The sequence below is a fragment of the Podarcis pityusensis genome (genome assembly GCF_964106645.2).
Source record: "Podarcis pityusensis genome assembly, chromosome: 9".
NCBI lineage: Eukaryota > Metazoa > Chordata > Lepidosauria > Squamata > Lacertidae > Podarcis > Podarcis pityusensis.
The window spans coordinates 29,709,455-29,727,715 of NC_138034.1; the positions used below are offsets into that span (position 1 = coordinate 29,709,455).

The 18,261-nt window shown below is 42.1% G+C and overlaps 1 protein-coding gene across 3 annotated transcripts in view; it reads left to right on the forward strand.

Moving 5' to 3' along the window:
* The first annotated feature begins 1,950 nt into the window (after positions 1–1,950).
* The window catches only part of VEGFC (vascular endothelial growth factor C), a 40,821-nt gene continuing 24,510 nt past the window's right edge, over positions 1,951–18,261 (forward strand). For 2 of the 3 annotated variants that reach the window (XM_081021734.1, XM_081021735.1), the window contains exon 1: positions 1,951–2,885. In XM_081021734.1, the coding sequence (XP_080877860.1) occupies positions 2,739–2,885 (147 nt within the window). In that variant the 5' untranslated portion in view covers positions 1,951–2,738. Of the gene's footprint in view, positions 2,886–5,433; positions 5,488–18,261 lie in introns of those variants that run through there. The other variant, XM_081021736.1, reaches the window with a different exon arrangement.

Sequence of the window (18,261 nt, forward strand, 5' to 3'; positions counted from 1 at the left end):
CAAATCTTTTGGCTCATAGATAAGGTGAGTTAAGAGTATATAATTATGAAGTCTGAGACATGTTGCCCTAGCAGTGTTTTCCAGCAAATTAAGATGCTTGGTTAAGTACAGCACATAGAATTTTTCCCCCAAGCATTTCAGTAAATTGTGATTTAGGTTGTAATTTTCATGCACAGGACCAAAGCTGTTTCTAGTGTGTGTACAGTGCCATGTATTGTAATGAGATGTTTTGAGAGCTTCATCCTTCTGGAGTATTACAGTAAATAACAGGTTGATGGTGTTTGTTTGCTTTTTGATTCTACTATAGATTCAAGGCTAATTGCATTGGAGTTCTCCTAGGGACTGAGTGGTCTTCAGCTCCCCCCCATAAAATATTTGAGTGGGCCAGGGGCCCCCAAAGTTGATGGACATCACCATTCAAATGGTGTGCGTGCACTGCATTATGTGGGTAGGACTTACCTGACCCCTCCCCAATATTTTATTTAAGTTGGCACCCCTGCCTTTACCTCTTAAGAAAGTCAGACTGGCCTTGTTGTCCTTCAGATGACAGGTGAAGTTATTATGCTGGCAGGCTTTTGGGAACTGACTCCTTTCAACGAAAGGGCTCTTAATAGTGTGTTGCGTGCTGTTCTTTTTTTTTTTTTAACTATACTTTTTTTTACCTTTTAATTCCATAAATAGCTCAATTACTTTTTCACAATACAGTGGTGCCTCGCAAGACGAAATTAATTTGTTCCGTGAGTTTTGTCGTCTTGTGATTTTTTTCGTCTTGCGAAGCACGGTGTCGGGAAAGTTTTGGAAAAGCTTCAAAAATCACCAAAGTCTTTAAAAACCTCAAAAAAGGATACCACACCGCGTTCTATGGGTTGCTCCTCGAAGTGAAGTCGCAACTGTATTAACGGTGTTAAGAAAAAGGAAACAAACTTGCAAGACGTTTCCGTCTTGCGAAGCAAGCCCATAGGGAAAATCGTCTTGTGAAGCAGCTCAAAAAACAAAAAACCCTTTCGTCCAGCGAGTTTTTTGTCTTGCGAGGCATTCGTCTTCCGAGGTAGCACTGTAACCTTTTATATGTTTTTAGCTCTGCCTGTTTAATCTGTATTTGTTTCCATTTTTGTGAGCCGCCTTGATTGGGGGGGGGGGAGGCGGGATATAAACAAAGAATAGCCCACAAGCAAGACATGAGCTCCGTATTTGTGGTCCCCAGCTAGTGGCAATTCAGAGGTAGCTTAGGCCATGATGCTTAGCAGCCAGTTGCACCTAGAGATGGAAAAATTTGAAGGACAAGTTTTGATGGGAGACCAAGGAAATACAGTACAGTGGTACCTCGGGTTAAGAACTTAATTAGTTCTGGAGGTCTGTTCTTAACCTGAAACTGTTCTTAACCTGAAGCACCACTTTAGCTAATGGGGCCTCCTGCTGCTGCTGCACCGCTGTGCGATTTCTGTTCTAATCCTGAAGCAAAGTTCTTAAACCAAGGTAATATTTCTGGGTTAGCAGAGTCTGTAACCTGAAGCGTATGTAACCTGAGGTACCACTGTATTTAGGCTTCTCTCTGGACGGTAAGCTCGTAACTGCTGGCGCGTTTTCTCCCTATAGGCAGCGCCTTGAGTACCACCCTCCAAACATTTCTCCCACAGGGTGGGTGGAAGGAAAGTATGCATTGAGCCACCTCGGCTCGTCTGCTTATCATTTTTGCAAAAAGCCTTCCACGGCATCTTGCGTGGAAGAAGGCACCGCAGACCCCAGAGCCAGCCCTGCGCTCTGCGAAAGCGCGGGAAAGCGAGGCAACAGGTCTGGCGCCTGGGGCAGCGCCGCGCGAGGCGCAGTTGCTCGAACGAAGCGCGCGCGCGCGCGCCTCCGGCTTTCCGGCAGGCTTTCCCGAGGGGGCCCAGCAGCGCGCGCGCGCGCGCCTCCCGTCTCACATTTCCACCACGTCTTCTTTCTTGGAAAGGGCTTTTGCGAGGCGAGCGGCTACTTGTGGAAAAATGTAACCGAAGGGGAGGAAGGAGAAGAGCTGAGCGGGCGGTGGCGGGGTGTGTGTGGAGGAAAAGGAGGGACACACACACACACACACACACACACACGTCCGTCCCGGGCGCCCTCCGTCCTTTCCTTCCTTCCCTCCCTTTCCTTCCTTCGCCAGCCACTCAGTCTCTCCAAGGTACAGGCAGAGGGCGCTTTAGCCATGCCCGCCCCCTGCGGTTGCTGCTGCTGCTGCTGCTGCCGCTCCAGCTCCGCTCCACGCGCTGAGGAGGCTCCCGCTCCCCGGCCCCTGCTGCTGCTGCCGCTGCCACTGACAGACGCTCGGGGAAGCGGCGAGGAGACGGAGCCGCGCCGCTGCCCCTCACCGCCTTCGTCCCTCCTTGGCATATAGCCCCCGGGGGGGCTGGTGGCTGCAGAGGAAACCTCCCCCCCTTACTACCCTCAACTGGCCCGGGAACTCCTTCGACCTCCTCGTGCTCCTGAGGGAGCCCGCTTCGGATGTCCGGTTTCCTGGTGCCTTTTTTTTTTAATTATTATTTTAACCTGACAAACTCCGAGTAACTCGTCGGAGAAGGAGCGAGCGAGCGCCTGGGCCGGCGAAGGGGAGGGGGGCTCCTGCGCACCTTTCCTCTCTCCATCCTGGGGAAGTTGCCGCTTCGCTGCTGCCTCGGAGAGAGCCGCCGGGACTCGCTCGGAGCCGCGCGGCGTTGCCCACGCGCTGCCTTCACGGCTCCCGCCTCGCCGCCCTCTGCACAATGCACTTGCTGGGATTCTTCTCTCTGGGTTGCTATCTGGCTGCTGGCGCGGTGGTGCTGCTGGGAGCTCGGGAGCCCGCGACGGCCGCTGCCTATGAATCCGGGCAGGGCTACTATGAAGAGGAGCCCGACGTGGGGGATGCCAAGGTAAGCAGGGGTGGGGGGCGAAAGCCCGGCCCGGCCCGGCCCGGTCACAGACCGCCGGGACTTCGCTTCGCTCAGGCTCCCCGAGCGTCATGTGACCCGAGCGCTTGGTTGGTGCAGATGCAGCGCCCCTCAAGAAGTGCATGCATACCAGCCGCTCATAAAACCAGGGTGCTCGAAACCGAGAGGGAAAGGTGTCTTCCCACCTCCCTCCACCCCTCTTCCATTGCAAGGGGGGTGGGAAGCGGCATTTCTGTCCCACCATAGGTATTTTTAGGCTGGTCAGAAATTCTCCAGATTAACATGCAATACACTGTGTGTTTATCACTTGTCCGGGATTGGTTGTTGCATTTAGGCAGAACGCTTAAGGATTCTATGAAAGTTTTGTCTTCTGAAGTCTTAGGCAGCCTAATATGTTTGTGGGAGGGGGGAATTATTGGTTTGTTTTTGTTGTTGCTTTTGTTTTCTTGTGTATTTTGTCTTCTCATTTTGTGTTTTTCTGTTGTGACCTGCCCTGGGATCTTCAGACGAAGGGCAGTATACAAATTTATTAAATAAATAAAACAATAATAATTGCTTCTGGGCTATGGGTTTGGACACAATGACTTCTGGTCATTCCTGTCTTTGCAGTGAGCTTATAAAGGTGATTCCTAGCATGCAGAATTAATTGGCCCCGAGGATGTGGAGATCCGTAACCCTAGTTGTTTATCCTGTTATCTTTTGCTTGCACAGGGCTCTAAGTACTGTACAGACAGATAAGAACTCAGAGCACCATTGCTTCTCAGGGAAGTCATGTTAGTTTACAAATTAGTCAAAGGACAGGCTTGGTCTGGGGAATGCAGTATTAGTGCCTCCCTACTAGAAGTGGTTCACTGACTGTATGCATTCCTAGCTTCTTTATCAAGGGCAAAGCTGTGGAAAGCAAGGAGGTCTGTGTCCTTGGAGTGAAACGTGTGTGTTCTCGAAACTTTCCAGTGGGATCTGACTAGCTGCTGGCTAAAATCTTTAAAAGCCTTTTGGAAGACTGGTGTGCATGGCAGTGCAACTGCAGCGTAAATCCACAAAGAGAAATAAATTGCATTAGAATGTCTTCCTATTTTCTAAAGGTCTGTGGTGGTATTTATGAAAGTCATAATTTCTAAAGAGCAACGTGGTTTCAGGAAATTAACTTGACCTTTGACGGTGCTGCCTGGATAATTCTCGTTTGACAGCATTAACTTTAAACATAAGGGCATACATAGTGTTCTCATGTTTGTAGAATACATGAATAACATCAAAAATATCAAAATCAGAGTTTTTATAGAAGATATCAGTTACGGATATGTTGTCTACCTCTGTCTGCATTATGTGCATTGCAAGGATACCATGTTTTGCAAAGGAAACCTAAAACTGTTTATAAAAGAAAGTTTCTTTGCACATTGCATCTCCCTTTTAATGGGATATTTCCACAACAATCTGGACATTTCAGACTGGTGCTGACAGTTTTAAAATATAACAGCTGATCCCCACACACTGCAGGATAAAAGCTGGCTTGCTGTGTGTCTCCCCCCACCCTCAATTTCTAATGTGTGAACACAGAACAAGTCCAGTTGGTAATCACTTTAATTTGATTAAAGCTAATATATGCCAAAACTGTAGCAAAACTGAAAGGCAGACATATTTCTCACTTGGTTTTACCTCATGCAAATCAGTTGACAAAGGCTGAACTTGGTTGCTTATTATTATGACGACCTTTAGTTTGCAAGTTATGTTCAGTAATAATAGTTTCTACAGTGTATTGAGCATACACTCACAGGAAACAGTTTGGTGAAAGATGAATGGTGTGGAACAAAGTATGTGCTTTCTGCATTTATTGCATCTTTGAAGTCCTAAACTTCCACCACCACCGCCGTAGATACTCCACCACAGTCTGCTCTGAGTTTTACTGAAGTATCATGACTCTGCGAGAAACCTGGGACAATAAAGCAAAGGAAGTGAAGAATATGTGAGACTGGAAAGACAATGAACAGTGGATATCGAGAAGGTTATATATTTTTGTTTTGGGGGTGAGCACCTGTGCTCCATGTGTGTATCTAGGCATGTATGAGGAGGGGGAGGGAATTAAACACACATTCCAAGTTTTTATAGGACATTTTTACCCCCTTACCTTTGCTGTCCATGAGCATGAATAATATCATTGACCTAAGTAGAACTGCTCAAGTAAGAACAGTTGGAAGGATTTGGTCCCTGTTGATTCTGCATATTGGTCCCTGTGTGATGAGAGAATGCTAAAAGGAAATTCTTGAAGGAATTAACATACAATTCAATAACTAAACTGTAGGTAAACATTTCAAGGAAAGTACGATTGTGGACCCACAATGCATTATTCCCCACCCTGGTGGGTGAAAGGCAAGACCGACAACAGGTGTAAACAAACTGCACAAGACTCCGCCCCCAACCTGCCCATGATTGGGCAGTTTAATTTTGAGGGTGGCCGGCTTTCACACCATCCCTTGCAGCTGGCCAGGGTAATTCCCCAATGGCTAATCACCATGTGAGAACATTATGCCCCAGGGAGCTGTGGGTGATGGTGGTGGGCTGCAAATGCCGCTCACCCTGGGACCAGGTGAGCAGCCATTATGGTGTCATTTTCCCCCAGTTCAGATAAAAATGAGTATTCTAGAGCCAAGTCTGATTGTTTGAAATTTGTGATTTCCTTAGCTTTTCCTCATTCAAGCCATATTTTTAGTTGAAACAGGACGGAAAATTTTGTTTCCATTTGTGTTAATAGATTCCATAGTGTCTATTAGGATTTAAAGTGGTGGTGTTGAGGAAGCTTCAAATGGACAGCAGCTTTTTAAATACAAAGATGCATGGGTATCATGGACCTGTTTTTCTAGGTGTTATGCCATAAACTTATGGAAATAGTATAACATTGGTTGGTTTTTCTAACATTTCAAAGACATGTGGAAGAAAGGTGGCTCCTTATGCATCAGAACAGTCATGTCTTCCTATTTAACCTCTAACTTTTGGAAACCTGAGGTAGCACAAGTAGTTCTTATAGGGGCTATGGTGGGGGCACAGGTGGAAGAGGAGACACTTAGCTCCTGCTGTTGGGTATCTCAACTGGTGTCAAGCCAACCTGTCGGCTGTTATTCATTTTTTATACTTCCATCCTCTTATACTTCCTTAAGAAAGCACAGAGCAGTTTGACATGAAGCTTCCACTGATGGTTGATCCAGGAAACAATCAGGTCCATGCTTTCTTGGCTTCAACAATGGCATAGCAACAGGTGCTTCCAGACCAATCATTGGGTGTTTTCTTTCTCACCTTAAGTCGTTCCATTCCTTTGAAGCAGAATCCCCCTCTAGCTTATTTGCATGGGTGTATGACTCCTATTGGTTTTAGGATAAATTAAAGAAACTTTCATCCAGCTCTATTCTGTATTAAAAGGAGGGGAAAACTGTAGGTAGTTGTTGATTTTGAGTTCTGTCTTTTCTATTGTCCTGAGTCAATCAATCAATCTCCTTTATTGGCATAATAAGAGTGCGTCATACACATGGATCAGAACACAGCACGGATAGCGAAACATAGTAGGAGGTACTTTAGGATAAAACTGTTCAGATGTCGTGAGATACAAAAGCAGCTCTTAGGACCTATGGTGGTGTAATTTCATGGGTCATTCAAAAAATCTTGCACCTTCTCCACAATGTCATTCCTACAATTATTCGGGATACCCTGGAAGAGTCAGTGTGATAGATTCCCCTCCTTCAATAAGGGGGCCAGATACTTATCATACATTTTTGCATAAAATGGACAATGAAATAAAATGTGTGTGATGGATTTGACCTGTTTTGTGCCACAAGAGCAGTAGATTTCAGTATATGGGGTTTTTAAGAATCTACCTTGCAAAACTGCAGCAGCAAAACATTAAATCTTGTGAGGGAAGAAGCTCTGCGTCGGTGGGGCTCATAAAGGTGATGTAAAAATGGAGTATCCTGGCCAAAGGAGGGTCAAATTCCTAAACCTAATGGGGAAAAGGTTTTATTGGCTGTGCTGCTAAGGGTTTGGAATTCAATCTCTAGAATTTTACGCTTGATTGTCTGGAATGCTTCCAATTGTGGGAGCATAAGCAGTGACTCGAGTGATAGGCCACAGGTTCTGATTTTGTTCTCAATGCGAGCTAACCATGCCACCAGCATATGGAAAATTAAAGAAGACAGATCAGACTTGAAATGTAGGCGGAGCCAGAATTTTATAGTGGTGAGCCACGCTTTGGTTTCCAGAAGCCCTTGGCCAGTTTCCAGACACATGGCTTCATACGGCACACAATTTAGCATTGTCCTGAGTCTTTATGGCTCACTCTGCAGAGAAGGGGATCCATTGTTTGAATACAGTGGTACCTCAGGTTAAGTACTTAATTCGTTCCAGAGGTCCGTTCTTAACCTGAAACTGTTCTTAACCTGAAGCACCACTTTAGCTAATGGGGTCTCCTGCTGCTGCCACGCCGCCGGAGCATGATTTCTGTTCTCAACCTGAAGCAAAGTTCTTAACCTGAAGCACTATTTCTGGGTTAGCAGAGTATGTAACCTGAAGCGTATGTATCCTGAGGTACCACTGTAGATGTGTACACATCAAAGGCTGAAAAAAATAATTGGACACATGGGTCAGCTGGGTGGGGAGCTATGTGAGTCCTATGTGTTTGTGCATACAAGAGTGTGCATTATACGAGTGTGGGGTAGCTACATCCACACCACTGGCATGAGGACCATTGACCAAGGGTGAATATGGCCTTCGGGCCAAAAACTGTTAGCCACCCCTGGTTTAAAGAGATTATAAAACATATAATTAAACATGCCATTCAACTTGTAATTGTTATATTACAGTGGAGCTAGTTTTGACCTTGTCCTCTATGCATCTTGCATCTGTTTTTCTTTGGGTTGTTGTTAATTTTGTTAGGCTAATATTGCAGTCCAAGACACTTTCCGGGAAATTAGTCTTCTTGAACTCTGTGTGATTTGTTTTTGAGTAAATATGCTCCATATTTGCCATGTGTTTACTAACAGAGTACTCTTAACCCCCTGATCCCTGCTTCTGGGCAGAGTTGAGGTATGATGGAGGTGTCTTTCCACTGACCTCTAGTGGTGGTAGGGTGGGCTCCAATATTACACAGCTTCCTGGACTGGAGCTGACACAGCACATATACCAGCTCACCCTGCCTGGGGTAAGTGGCAAGGCTAATGGTATGTCAATTGATCTGCTGCTCTGCTTTCTCCAGCCAGGGTTTAGGATATCTCTGCCTGTCTTAGGGTAAACTCTTGGGGGAGTGGTAGACCTGATGGCAGGGTATAAATTGATAGACAGATAAATAAGTACCTACATTTATGATCATGTGGCCTTCAAAATCCTAAAAACTTGGAGTTGGAAGGAGGGAACCATCATCTGCTAGGAATATATATTTTAGTTCACTTTTAAATTTATTATGTGTGAGTACACCTGTTCACAACTCAGTATGATGGGTTTCATATACAGAAAAGGAAAACCTGGCCAAGTATACGAGGCTTAAGACAAATACTACTCCTTTCCAACTTTTTTGCTTCGCTGATTATAATGGAGGATGGAATTTAGAGTGCTCTGCAGTCTCTTTCTAGAAACTGCTCTATTAGCATGCCCATGCATGGGCTTACACTTAAGGAAACTTGCTCATCCATGAAGACACAGATACTATAATGCCAGTGCTAGAAGCCTTGGACCCAACCCCAGTGCAACAACATCTGTGAGCAAAGCAACATGTGAAAGTCACTGATAAGGTTAGAGTAGGACAAGCAGTTCTTCCTTGGTGCTCATATGTTGATGTTACTGTAGAGGCAGACCATTCTATTAGCACTTTAAAAAAAATCTTAATGTTTAATATAATCAGATAGCTTTTATTTTACACATCTTAATTTGCAGTAACTGAGTCACATGTGAGCAGGCCAAATCATATGTGATATAACCTGTTCCTTCCCTTGCTTCTTTCCGCTTATTGTTATAAAGATTGAGAAGTAGTATTATTAGGCTGTTTCTTGATGTAAATTATAGAAAGTATAATCATTAATAAACTTGTGTGAGAAATAAAGGGCAGAGTAATTCTATGGAGGTCAGGGAGAGGCAGTTCCTAAACCTTTCTGGTCTTGCAGTGGTCAAGGCAGAAGGTAAGGGTTGGCTTATCTTCAGTGGAAGGGAAAATAACAAGCACCAGCTCCAGGGCCACTGCAGCTTTTCATCCCATGTTGGAGATGCCAGGGAAATGGGGTGGATTTAGATTCTGTGGATCCACACTCAGCACTCCTTTTTTCAATGTCTTCTGCCATCAGAGCAACGGTGGTGGAGCTTTCCACCACTGCAAGAAAGAGGCCCATGGCAGTGAAACTCCTCTGTCCAAGAACTCCATTTCTACCAGTGGATGGTGAGGTTCGTAGCTTCAAGTGCACCCTCAGCCGTTCTGTCTGGGAGCTTAAAATAGCTGCCTTGATTAGGCTTGTTTCTGGCATGCTATACAGATAATCTATTTGTTATTTCTGTTAATCTTTGAAAATGCAAACATTGCTGAGCAGACAACCAGTGTGGAGGCTCCCAGTTTCAAATGCCAGCAAACTTCCATTAAAACATTATGGGGCAAGTTATGCTCTTAGTTATTTTAAGTATATTCATTGATTCTGTTATAATATGATCCTTCGGAAGCCAAAACGTTTGGGTCCTATGGCCAATGTGAGCAATTATATTATATTACTTTGCTTTGGAATGTTATGAGCGTTTAGGAGAACTTCTGTTCAAATGCCTGCAACTATTTGCCCTGCCTGTCCCTGATCCCTTCCCAAGGGCCCACTAACCGACTTAAATTAGTTTCCACCAAGGGCGTCTTTCAGGAGAGATGCATTTTGAGCAGTTAGATGCAGTGTTTGCCAAATATCAACCCCACTTTGGGGTGCATGTAGAGATGCTTATGCATTCATATTTCTTATTTACACCATCAGTTTCAATATTCTGTTTTATTTTCTTTGGAATGTATAGGTCATCTAGTCCAACAAAGCCCTACACTAGGAATGTGGCACTCCAGGTCTTTCTGCCTGGTGCCTTGGACTCAAGTCCCATCCACTCCCTAGGCTGCCCCACTCACTAACTATAAAAATATCAGGCTACACTTATCAGAGCAATTGCACATTGCATTATAGCCCAGGAAATGTGAACTTTTTTCTGTGTTGCCCAGTCCAGACCACACAGTACTTTTCTAAAATCTCATTAATTAAGTGTTAACCACCAAGAATTCGGGCTCTGGAATCAGTTGCACGTTTACCTCTTCTCTGTCATTAATGAACCCTTGTGAAACATCCATTATCAGTTTGCGGTTGCAACACCCTAATTGTTCCACTCACCAACTTATTCTTTATGATTATTATTTATTTACAGAGCATACCACTGTACATTGAAGTTACAGAATTAGGTAAGAATTAGGTAATTAGATAAATAGACAGGTTCCTGCCACAAAAGGGTTTAGAACTTAGAATAAGTCCTTTTGTATTTCTACACAATAACTTATACAAACATGTACACACACACACACACACACACACACACACCAGGTTTTACCTAAAATAGCATTTCCAACTTACAACATTTCTAGGTTGCCGCATCTTTATTAGCTTTCAGAAGTTTGGTACCTAGGGATTTCCCTGTCCATATGCAAAAAAACCTGCTGAAACAGTACTTCCTGACTCATACTCTTTTGCCACAGGAGTACCCCCTGGTGGCCATTCAAGACATAATGGCTGCATTGGAGATGCATCTTAGAGCAGAATATGGTTTTGGGAAACACTGTTACTAATTGTTACACCTGTGTTTCTTATAGTAGATGTGTGCAGTGCAGATGTCATATGTTTGCATCTTAAAATTCTCATCTACACATACCTGGGAACAGGATGGTGGACCAGATGGACTCTTGGTCTGATCCAGTGGGGTGGTTCTTACATCCTTAAATCTAGCTGTTGGGAGGGTTTTTGTCATAAGCTTTTTTATGTAATATATTTGTGATTCCACACACACACAAAAAAGTATCCTGTAAAAAAGCAGGACACTGCTTAATAACTCCAGACACCTCTGTACACATTTCAGAATGAAATTCCCTCTTGTTTTTTGGCTAAATATTCAACAGATATTTTGGCTTTATCCTTGATTTGTGTCATAGTGTAAGTTTTTTACTCGTTTCATCATTCTGGAATGTAGCAGTTACAAGAGAAGTTGCTGTTTTGGTTCCAGAGAAGGGGGAGGGCAGAGAGAGAGAGAGAGAGAGAGAGAGAGAGAGAGAGAGATCCAAAACTGTTTGGATAGTTAGTTTTATTGGATCAACTGTGTTGCTAGATTGCTAAGAACCTCTACTGCATTGCACTGTGTTTCTTTGTCCAAGGAGATATAGCACAGCACAGCACAGCACAATGCAGTGGTGGCTGCCAATTCTGGCTTTCTTTCCAACTGTTGGCCAAATGTGTGTGTAACAGAGAGAGAGAGAGAGAGAGAGAGAGAGAGAGAGAGAGAGAGAGCTGCAAGCACAGCCATGATAGTGCTGTGCAGCGTTTATCTTGGAAGAAAGCACAGCAAAGTACTATGGTGGTTGCCAGTTTGGCTTGAAAGGGCAATGTTAGGCTCCCAAAATAGGTATCAGGTGCAGTGGGTCCAATGCAGCTAGCTGGTGGCAATTGGCTAAAGAAGGCGAAATAGTTTAGAACAATGAAGCTGATATGCCTTAGTAGCAAGGTTGTTCTGTAATATTTCACTTATGCCAGTGTGGATAGTTTGCTAATTGTTGAAATTCAAAGGTATCTCTGTGTTTACAACTGAAAACTATCATAACATAAAGTGGTATTCTTATTAACACAATTTCCATGTGCTATATCATGTCAGCAGTTTTTAATACTATAGGTATTAAGTTAATTAAATTAATTAAACTATTAATTAAGATAGTAATTACTGTTACAGTGTTCTCTGTTTTGCTATCCCCTGCCCCATTTTGTGTTGGATATAGTGTAATGGGTGGCGTGTGTTTTTTGCTGTTACAAAACTGCCAAACTTACAACCAACAAGTCAAACACAGCCCATTAGTTGCTGTAGTTGTTACAGAAAGCAACACAGTTGAACTTAATTTATGGCTGAAGCCAATATTAAAGCTACTGTGTGATAATTTAGTCTGCCTCAATTTTCAGAATCATGTCCTCTTGTTCTGCAGTCACTTGTAATATGCATCATTGTTGTTGATGCACAGCTGCAAAGATGACTCCTTGAATAGATTTAAGAAACAGAGCAAGGTATGAATTGGAAATGAATGGTCAAGGGCATAAGAACCCCAACAGGAGTGTATACATCTTTTGTGTTATGATTGGGTTTGTTCAGGCAGGTGCAGTGTTTCTCTAGCCAGCATGGTGTAGTGGTTAAGAGCGGTGGACTCGTAATCTGGTGAACCGGGTTCGCTTCCCCACTCCTCCACATGCAGCTGCTGGGTGACCTTGGGCCAGTCACACTTCTCTGAAGTCTCTTGGCCTCACTCACCTCACAGAGTGTTTGTTGTGGGGGAGGAAGGAAAAGGAGATTGTTAGCCACTTTGAGACTCCTTAAAGGAGTGAAAGGTGGGATATCAAGTCCAAACTCCTCCTCCTCCTCCTCCTCCTCCTATTCTTCTTCTTCACTGCTGTTGCAGACTGAGAATTATTCTCAGAAGTATGCATCTAGTGCTCATCATTACAAAGAAGGTTTGAAAATATAAAAATACTGGATTTGCCTTATACCAAATCAGACCATTGGGCTGTCTAGCTCAGTGTTGGCAGCATCTTTCTAGGATTGTAGACAGTTGTTGTTGTTGTTGTTTTTATACCTACCTAGAATCTACTGAGTCTGGGCTTTTGAGTGCAAAGCAACCAATAGTAATGTGTGTGGTGGAGCCCAAAGCTTCCCTCTTAACATTGGGATCATTTCTACTTCCACAGATGTGGTTGGGTGCACTGTTGGGAATGCCAGACTGGTGGCAGCATTCATGCTGTTATACTGACATGGTCCCTATCTCCCTGCCACACTGCCCCAGCCCTGTCCAGTTAAGCACTTTAACTTCTTAACTTTGCAGAATGTAAATTTATATATACGCATATACAATGATTTTCATTATTTAGTGGAAATCTCAATGAACTGACCGGCATCTGAAATGTATTCTTCTGCCTGTGCATTAGGATCATTGGCAGAGGCCTTCTTATCTGTCCCAAACTCCTCTTTCGTTGGAGGAAGGGATAGAGCCTTTTATGGATTCTGAGGTAGATCTAGGCTCTAGAGGCTCTTGCCCAGAGAGTGTCATCTTGTCCCATCCACGATGACTTTCCACCATAGTATAAAAGCCTTCCTTTCTAAGAAGGCCTTCAGTTGTGTGAGTAGGGGTAGGGGAACCTGTAGCCCTTCAGAGATACTCATTTGTTATTTGTGGTGTTCGCATACCACCTCCTGACATAAAGTTCACTGGGTGGCTTACCATAAATAAGGTTGCTGACTACAGCTTCAATCATCCCTGATGTTTGGCCAGGCTGGCTGAGGCTAATGTAGCCCAACAATATCTAGAAAATCACAGCTTTGATAGAATAGCCAGACTTCTTTTGCTTTAACTGTGACTCTCCAGTGTTTTAGTAGTTTATATAATTTCTGTTATTTTATTTCTATTTAGCTGCCTTGGGTTTTTTTAAATGAAAGCTGGGATAGAAATGTTTAAATAAATAGTCATTTTTAGCTTTGCTCAAATGGTTAAAAAGAATGTGTGACATTCCAGCCCTTTGTGATTTTTTTTTTTTACCACATTAATGGAAATTTGATGTGTAAATTAATTGCATCCCCCCAACTGAGGATACTTTTCTAGTATGGTTCTCTGAGCTGAACAGGTTGCATACACCAACCCAGATGTTCAATATAAATAAAAGTTGCTTTGAAATGTTATGATTTTAAGTTCCTTTATATCACATTGTATATGTTTTGTCAGCTGACTGTTTATACTTAGCAGTACTGTGTACTTCTAAAACAACTGAAATATAGCTCAGACAAGCAGTTCCTTGCAGCTTTGATAGACATTTTGCCTTGAACTGGAAGTTCCGAAAACTGCAGTGGAAAGTAAAGCCTATATCAGCTTTTCCCAAAGACATTTTTTCCATAACAGCCATTTGTGACTATAGTGCTCCTAAAACTAGAACAGAATTTATAAAACAGGTTTTTATAAATTTTTAACTTTAATTAATTATCCTTTGTCTCAACAGATGTGAAAAATAAGAGGTAGAATTGAACTTAGTACATTAGTTTTGAGAATTTTTTTTCCTTTTCTTAAGCAATAAGTCTTTGTCAATAAATTACTATCTTAAATTGCTGGAGTGTGGGTAGAATGAGATTTTAGTGATGTATGTAAGCTTAGAGCTATGTAGTTCTGACTTTCCCCCTTGCTGTAAACTCACTGGTTGGACCTCATCCTGAATATTGTATCTTGTTATTGACATATTGGATATCACGAACTGAAATTAAAGCAGAAAGGTGGGGGATGTTAATAAGAAAACCTTTCTCACAAGGAGTTTGGTAAGCCAATTCTTCTTGGGCTGTGTGCTTTACCCAAGGACACAGATCTGTCCTCTCATAAAGACATAGAATCTCTCATTTTTTCACATGCACGAATCTGCATGTGCTTATGCATAAGATATACTTTTTCTATGTGCCCTTCAAAAATTAACATGTGGCATGATTTTGACTTACAGAGGGTAGCTGTAAGTGCTTTTGATTGTGGCTAGCAGACTTCCTTGCTTTGTTGAGAAGCTTTCACCTTTTTTAAGAAACCCATGAATCTTGACACTGTCATTGCACCATTGAAAACCCACCTCAATAAATATACAGCTAGTTTTACCGTGTAGTACATCATGTTCACAAACTTTGGATAGGGTTGTTCATTCTGAGTTCCTTGTGGGTGTTTTAAATATCAGATGCCTCTTACAAGCATATTCAGGGTTTCAAAAAGATAAATATATCATGTCTGTACAGACCAAAAATTCATATTCCACACAAAGGAATTTTAAATGGAGAGAGCTATTCACATTGTAAGAGTTTGTGAACATGAAACCTAAAACTATCTATAATATGTCTCTTGTTTTCTTTCAGCTCCTATAAATAACTGGAGATACAGAAATCCAGTTCAACAGCCTGAAAATAGAGTGAACTAATTATTTCCAGATATGGGATAAAATGTCTGGAATTTTAATGTAGATTTCTGTCATCCTATGGAACTCTGCCTTGTCACAAGGAGGATAAGATACTGACATAGATATCATTTCTTAATGACACTCATTCGTTTCGGCAGTGAATATCTTCTTTCTAACTATTTTTTAAAATAATTATTATGAAAATTGCACTGATTTTGGACATAACCACCCAAACCTGGCAGAACTATGGACATCTCTCTCTCTTTTTTTAGAAAAGGGAGAAGAAAAATTGTCCCACCATTAGGTGTTCCAGAGGGAGCCTCTTTAGCTACCCATTAGTTTCCCCGTTAGGAAATGCATTCCAGGAAGTGTGGCAGCCAGTGAGGCTACAGAAATCTATGCAAGGGGTGTTTGGGTGGGGGCCTATTGTTGTTGTTAAAAGAAGAACACACCCCTCACCTACCTTTCATCATCAATAAAAGGTAAATGCCATACCAAATCCATGCATCTCAGAATTTTTCTCATTCTTTCTCCCACTCCACCCCCACCTTTCTAAAGAGATAGAAAAACAGCCTATTCTTTCACTAGGGGTAGATGGAGAAGAGTTTCCAAAAATCAGAAAAAAGCAACCCACTCTTTTGTTATTTAGTACCTCTGCCTTACTTCTTTAAGAGCTCGATGCTTTCACCTATCTAAAAATGATCCCCTCAGACATTCTGTAGAGATTTATTCTATTGCTTCTCCCTGTTATTCTGCAACATTGTTTAGGAATCTTTTCTTTGTCCTTTAATGGAAGGAAGGTTAGAAGTCTATATGAAAAATTCCATTCTCATTTAGTTATGGTGAAAATAATAACAGTCTAGCATTCTATTTGATCTCTGAATTGCAAATTTTGGAAAAATATTCACAAATGGAGTACACAGGAACATCAGATATAATCATGGGACTGTATCAAACATCAAGCACTTTCTAAGAAGTGCGTAAGTGATGTGATTTTTATTGCATGTTTTAAAAACATTTTAAAATGATCCTTTTGTTTACATATTTCATGTTGTTCTGAATGCTTGTTCTCAGAAATTTTTAAACAACTAAGGTTGTTTAAGGTATTGATTATCCTGTTAAAACCCTTTAGCCAAATTACCATTTTAATCTCTCCATCTCAGTTAAGCCTCACCAAAACTATAAGCAAGGACTTTGCCAGAAGCCTTTTCCCCAAACCCTTTACTGACTTATTGAAGTGCAGGTGGGTCTTCCTGTACTACCCTAGAGATCTTGTCTGTTCAACCTAAGCCAAATGATTCAGCCATACTCAGCAAGTCTTCAGCCACCAAGCCAATCCATCTGCCTCTCAGGTCTTCCTTTTTCTTTAACAAACCTCTTCCTTTGATGTTGTCTTCTGACCAACTCCACAAACGCCAAGCACCGACAACCCTAACTCTCCCTCTGCTGACCAGCACTCAGCTGTTACATACACTTATTCTGGCTCTTCTACTCCAGTCCCAGCCAATCATGCTATCCAACTGAAAATTCTAAACCTGCACCCATCAATCAAAATATGCATACACCAGTCCTTCCGCACAGCTGTCAGTTAAGGCCCCAGGCAACAGTTAAACAAACTTTTACCAGACATAAAACTTCCCATATCAAATACATTGCAATGCACATTGCAATAGTGTTTTCAGTTTTGGGAGGGGTTAGGGCCCAATCCGTTCTGAGTACAGGTACAAGTCCTCTGCATGGGGATCCACATAAGTTTCTCTTTCTCTCTTCTCCTGCATATCAACCCATGTCATTGCAGGGAATGAAATGTCTATGAACACCAATGTCCATCTAACTGTCTCTCTCTGTACTCTACAAGTTACTTCTGCTCTGGAGCACAAATAATTTGCATGGCAGAGAGATGAGGGGCTTCCATTCCTAGAAGCATTCTCTTACATACATTGGTCAATGGACAGCCCAGGCAACAGGATTCTATTGAGTCCTAGGGGAATCCTCTATATACAGGTATTGTATAGCCTCTTAATATTTATACATACAAATATACATATTTATACATAATTATAATTGATCAAAGCATTTCATATTCATTATCAGGGTAAACTTGCAACACTCTTGTAAGATTGCTTAATTTTATTCTTTCTTATAAAGTAGAGCCTGTGAGACATGCTGAAGCACAACCAGAAAGTTCACGGTAGACCTGAGATTGACACTAGAAGCTTCCATCTCATAGCACAGGCCCCTAAGCACTCACCAGCTCTCATTCAATGATGCACTGGATGCTTCTGCCACAATTCCTGAATAGTGCAACTCATACAGCACGTTGGCAACAAATATTCACACAATAGTGTATTGATCCATTGCTGAAACCCGATGCGTGCAATTTAAGATCAAGAAATTGTCTCTTCAGAGACATAATTATGAACTTTTGCATCAAAATTAATTCTTTGTATATAGTGGGATAATTTATATTTACTTTGTATTTAATTGAACACCTAGAAGTGTATTGTGTTGATTCTGATAAGATTCCGTTTGGATTATTATCAGTTAGCACTAGTAGACGCATCCATGGCACGAGACAACTGAAGAACAGCAGCAGCCTCTCAACTGCATGGACTGCTAGGGCGAAACGCTGGCACCCTGTCTTCTTTATTACTTCATATGCTGCTTCATCAGCACCTCACAGCTACCGGGAACAACGTTGAACTTACCCTTTTCTTGAACCTTCTTGAACTTATTTAAAAAACAAGAAAAAACGAAAAACTGAGGCAATAATTTGTAAGAACCTAGTAATATCTGAAATTGCAAGTTCACTTTATTTTAGGCAGTTTGTAAGTTTTCATGGCATTTATTGTCTCTTTCTCACATATTTGATAAATGGTGTAAAATTATTTTGGAACAACTGTGTGAATGTTTGTTGCCAACGTGCTGTATGAGTTGCACTGTATGATTAACTGCACAGGTTGCACTTTTCTAAAAATTCCTGAATAAGCTAAGCACAAAGAGAACAAGTGCTATGTTACATTTACTATAGACATCATTTTTGCGGCACCCATAATCTATTTTGTCATTTCATAACAGCCATGGTAGCTAGAATTCCTGGACTCATTATGTATGCCAAGCAAATGTCAGGAGGCAGGTGGCATAAATCTAATATACTAGTTGAC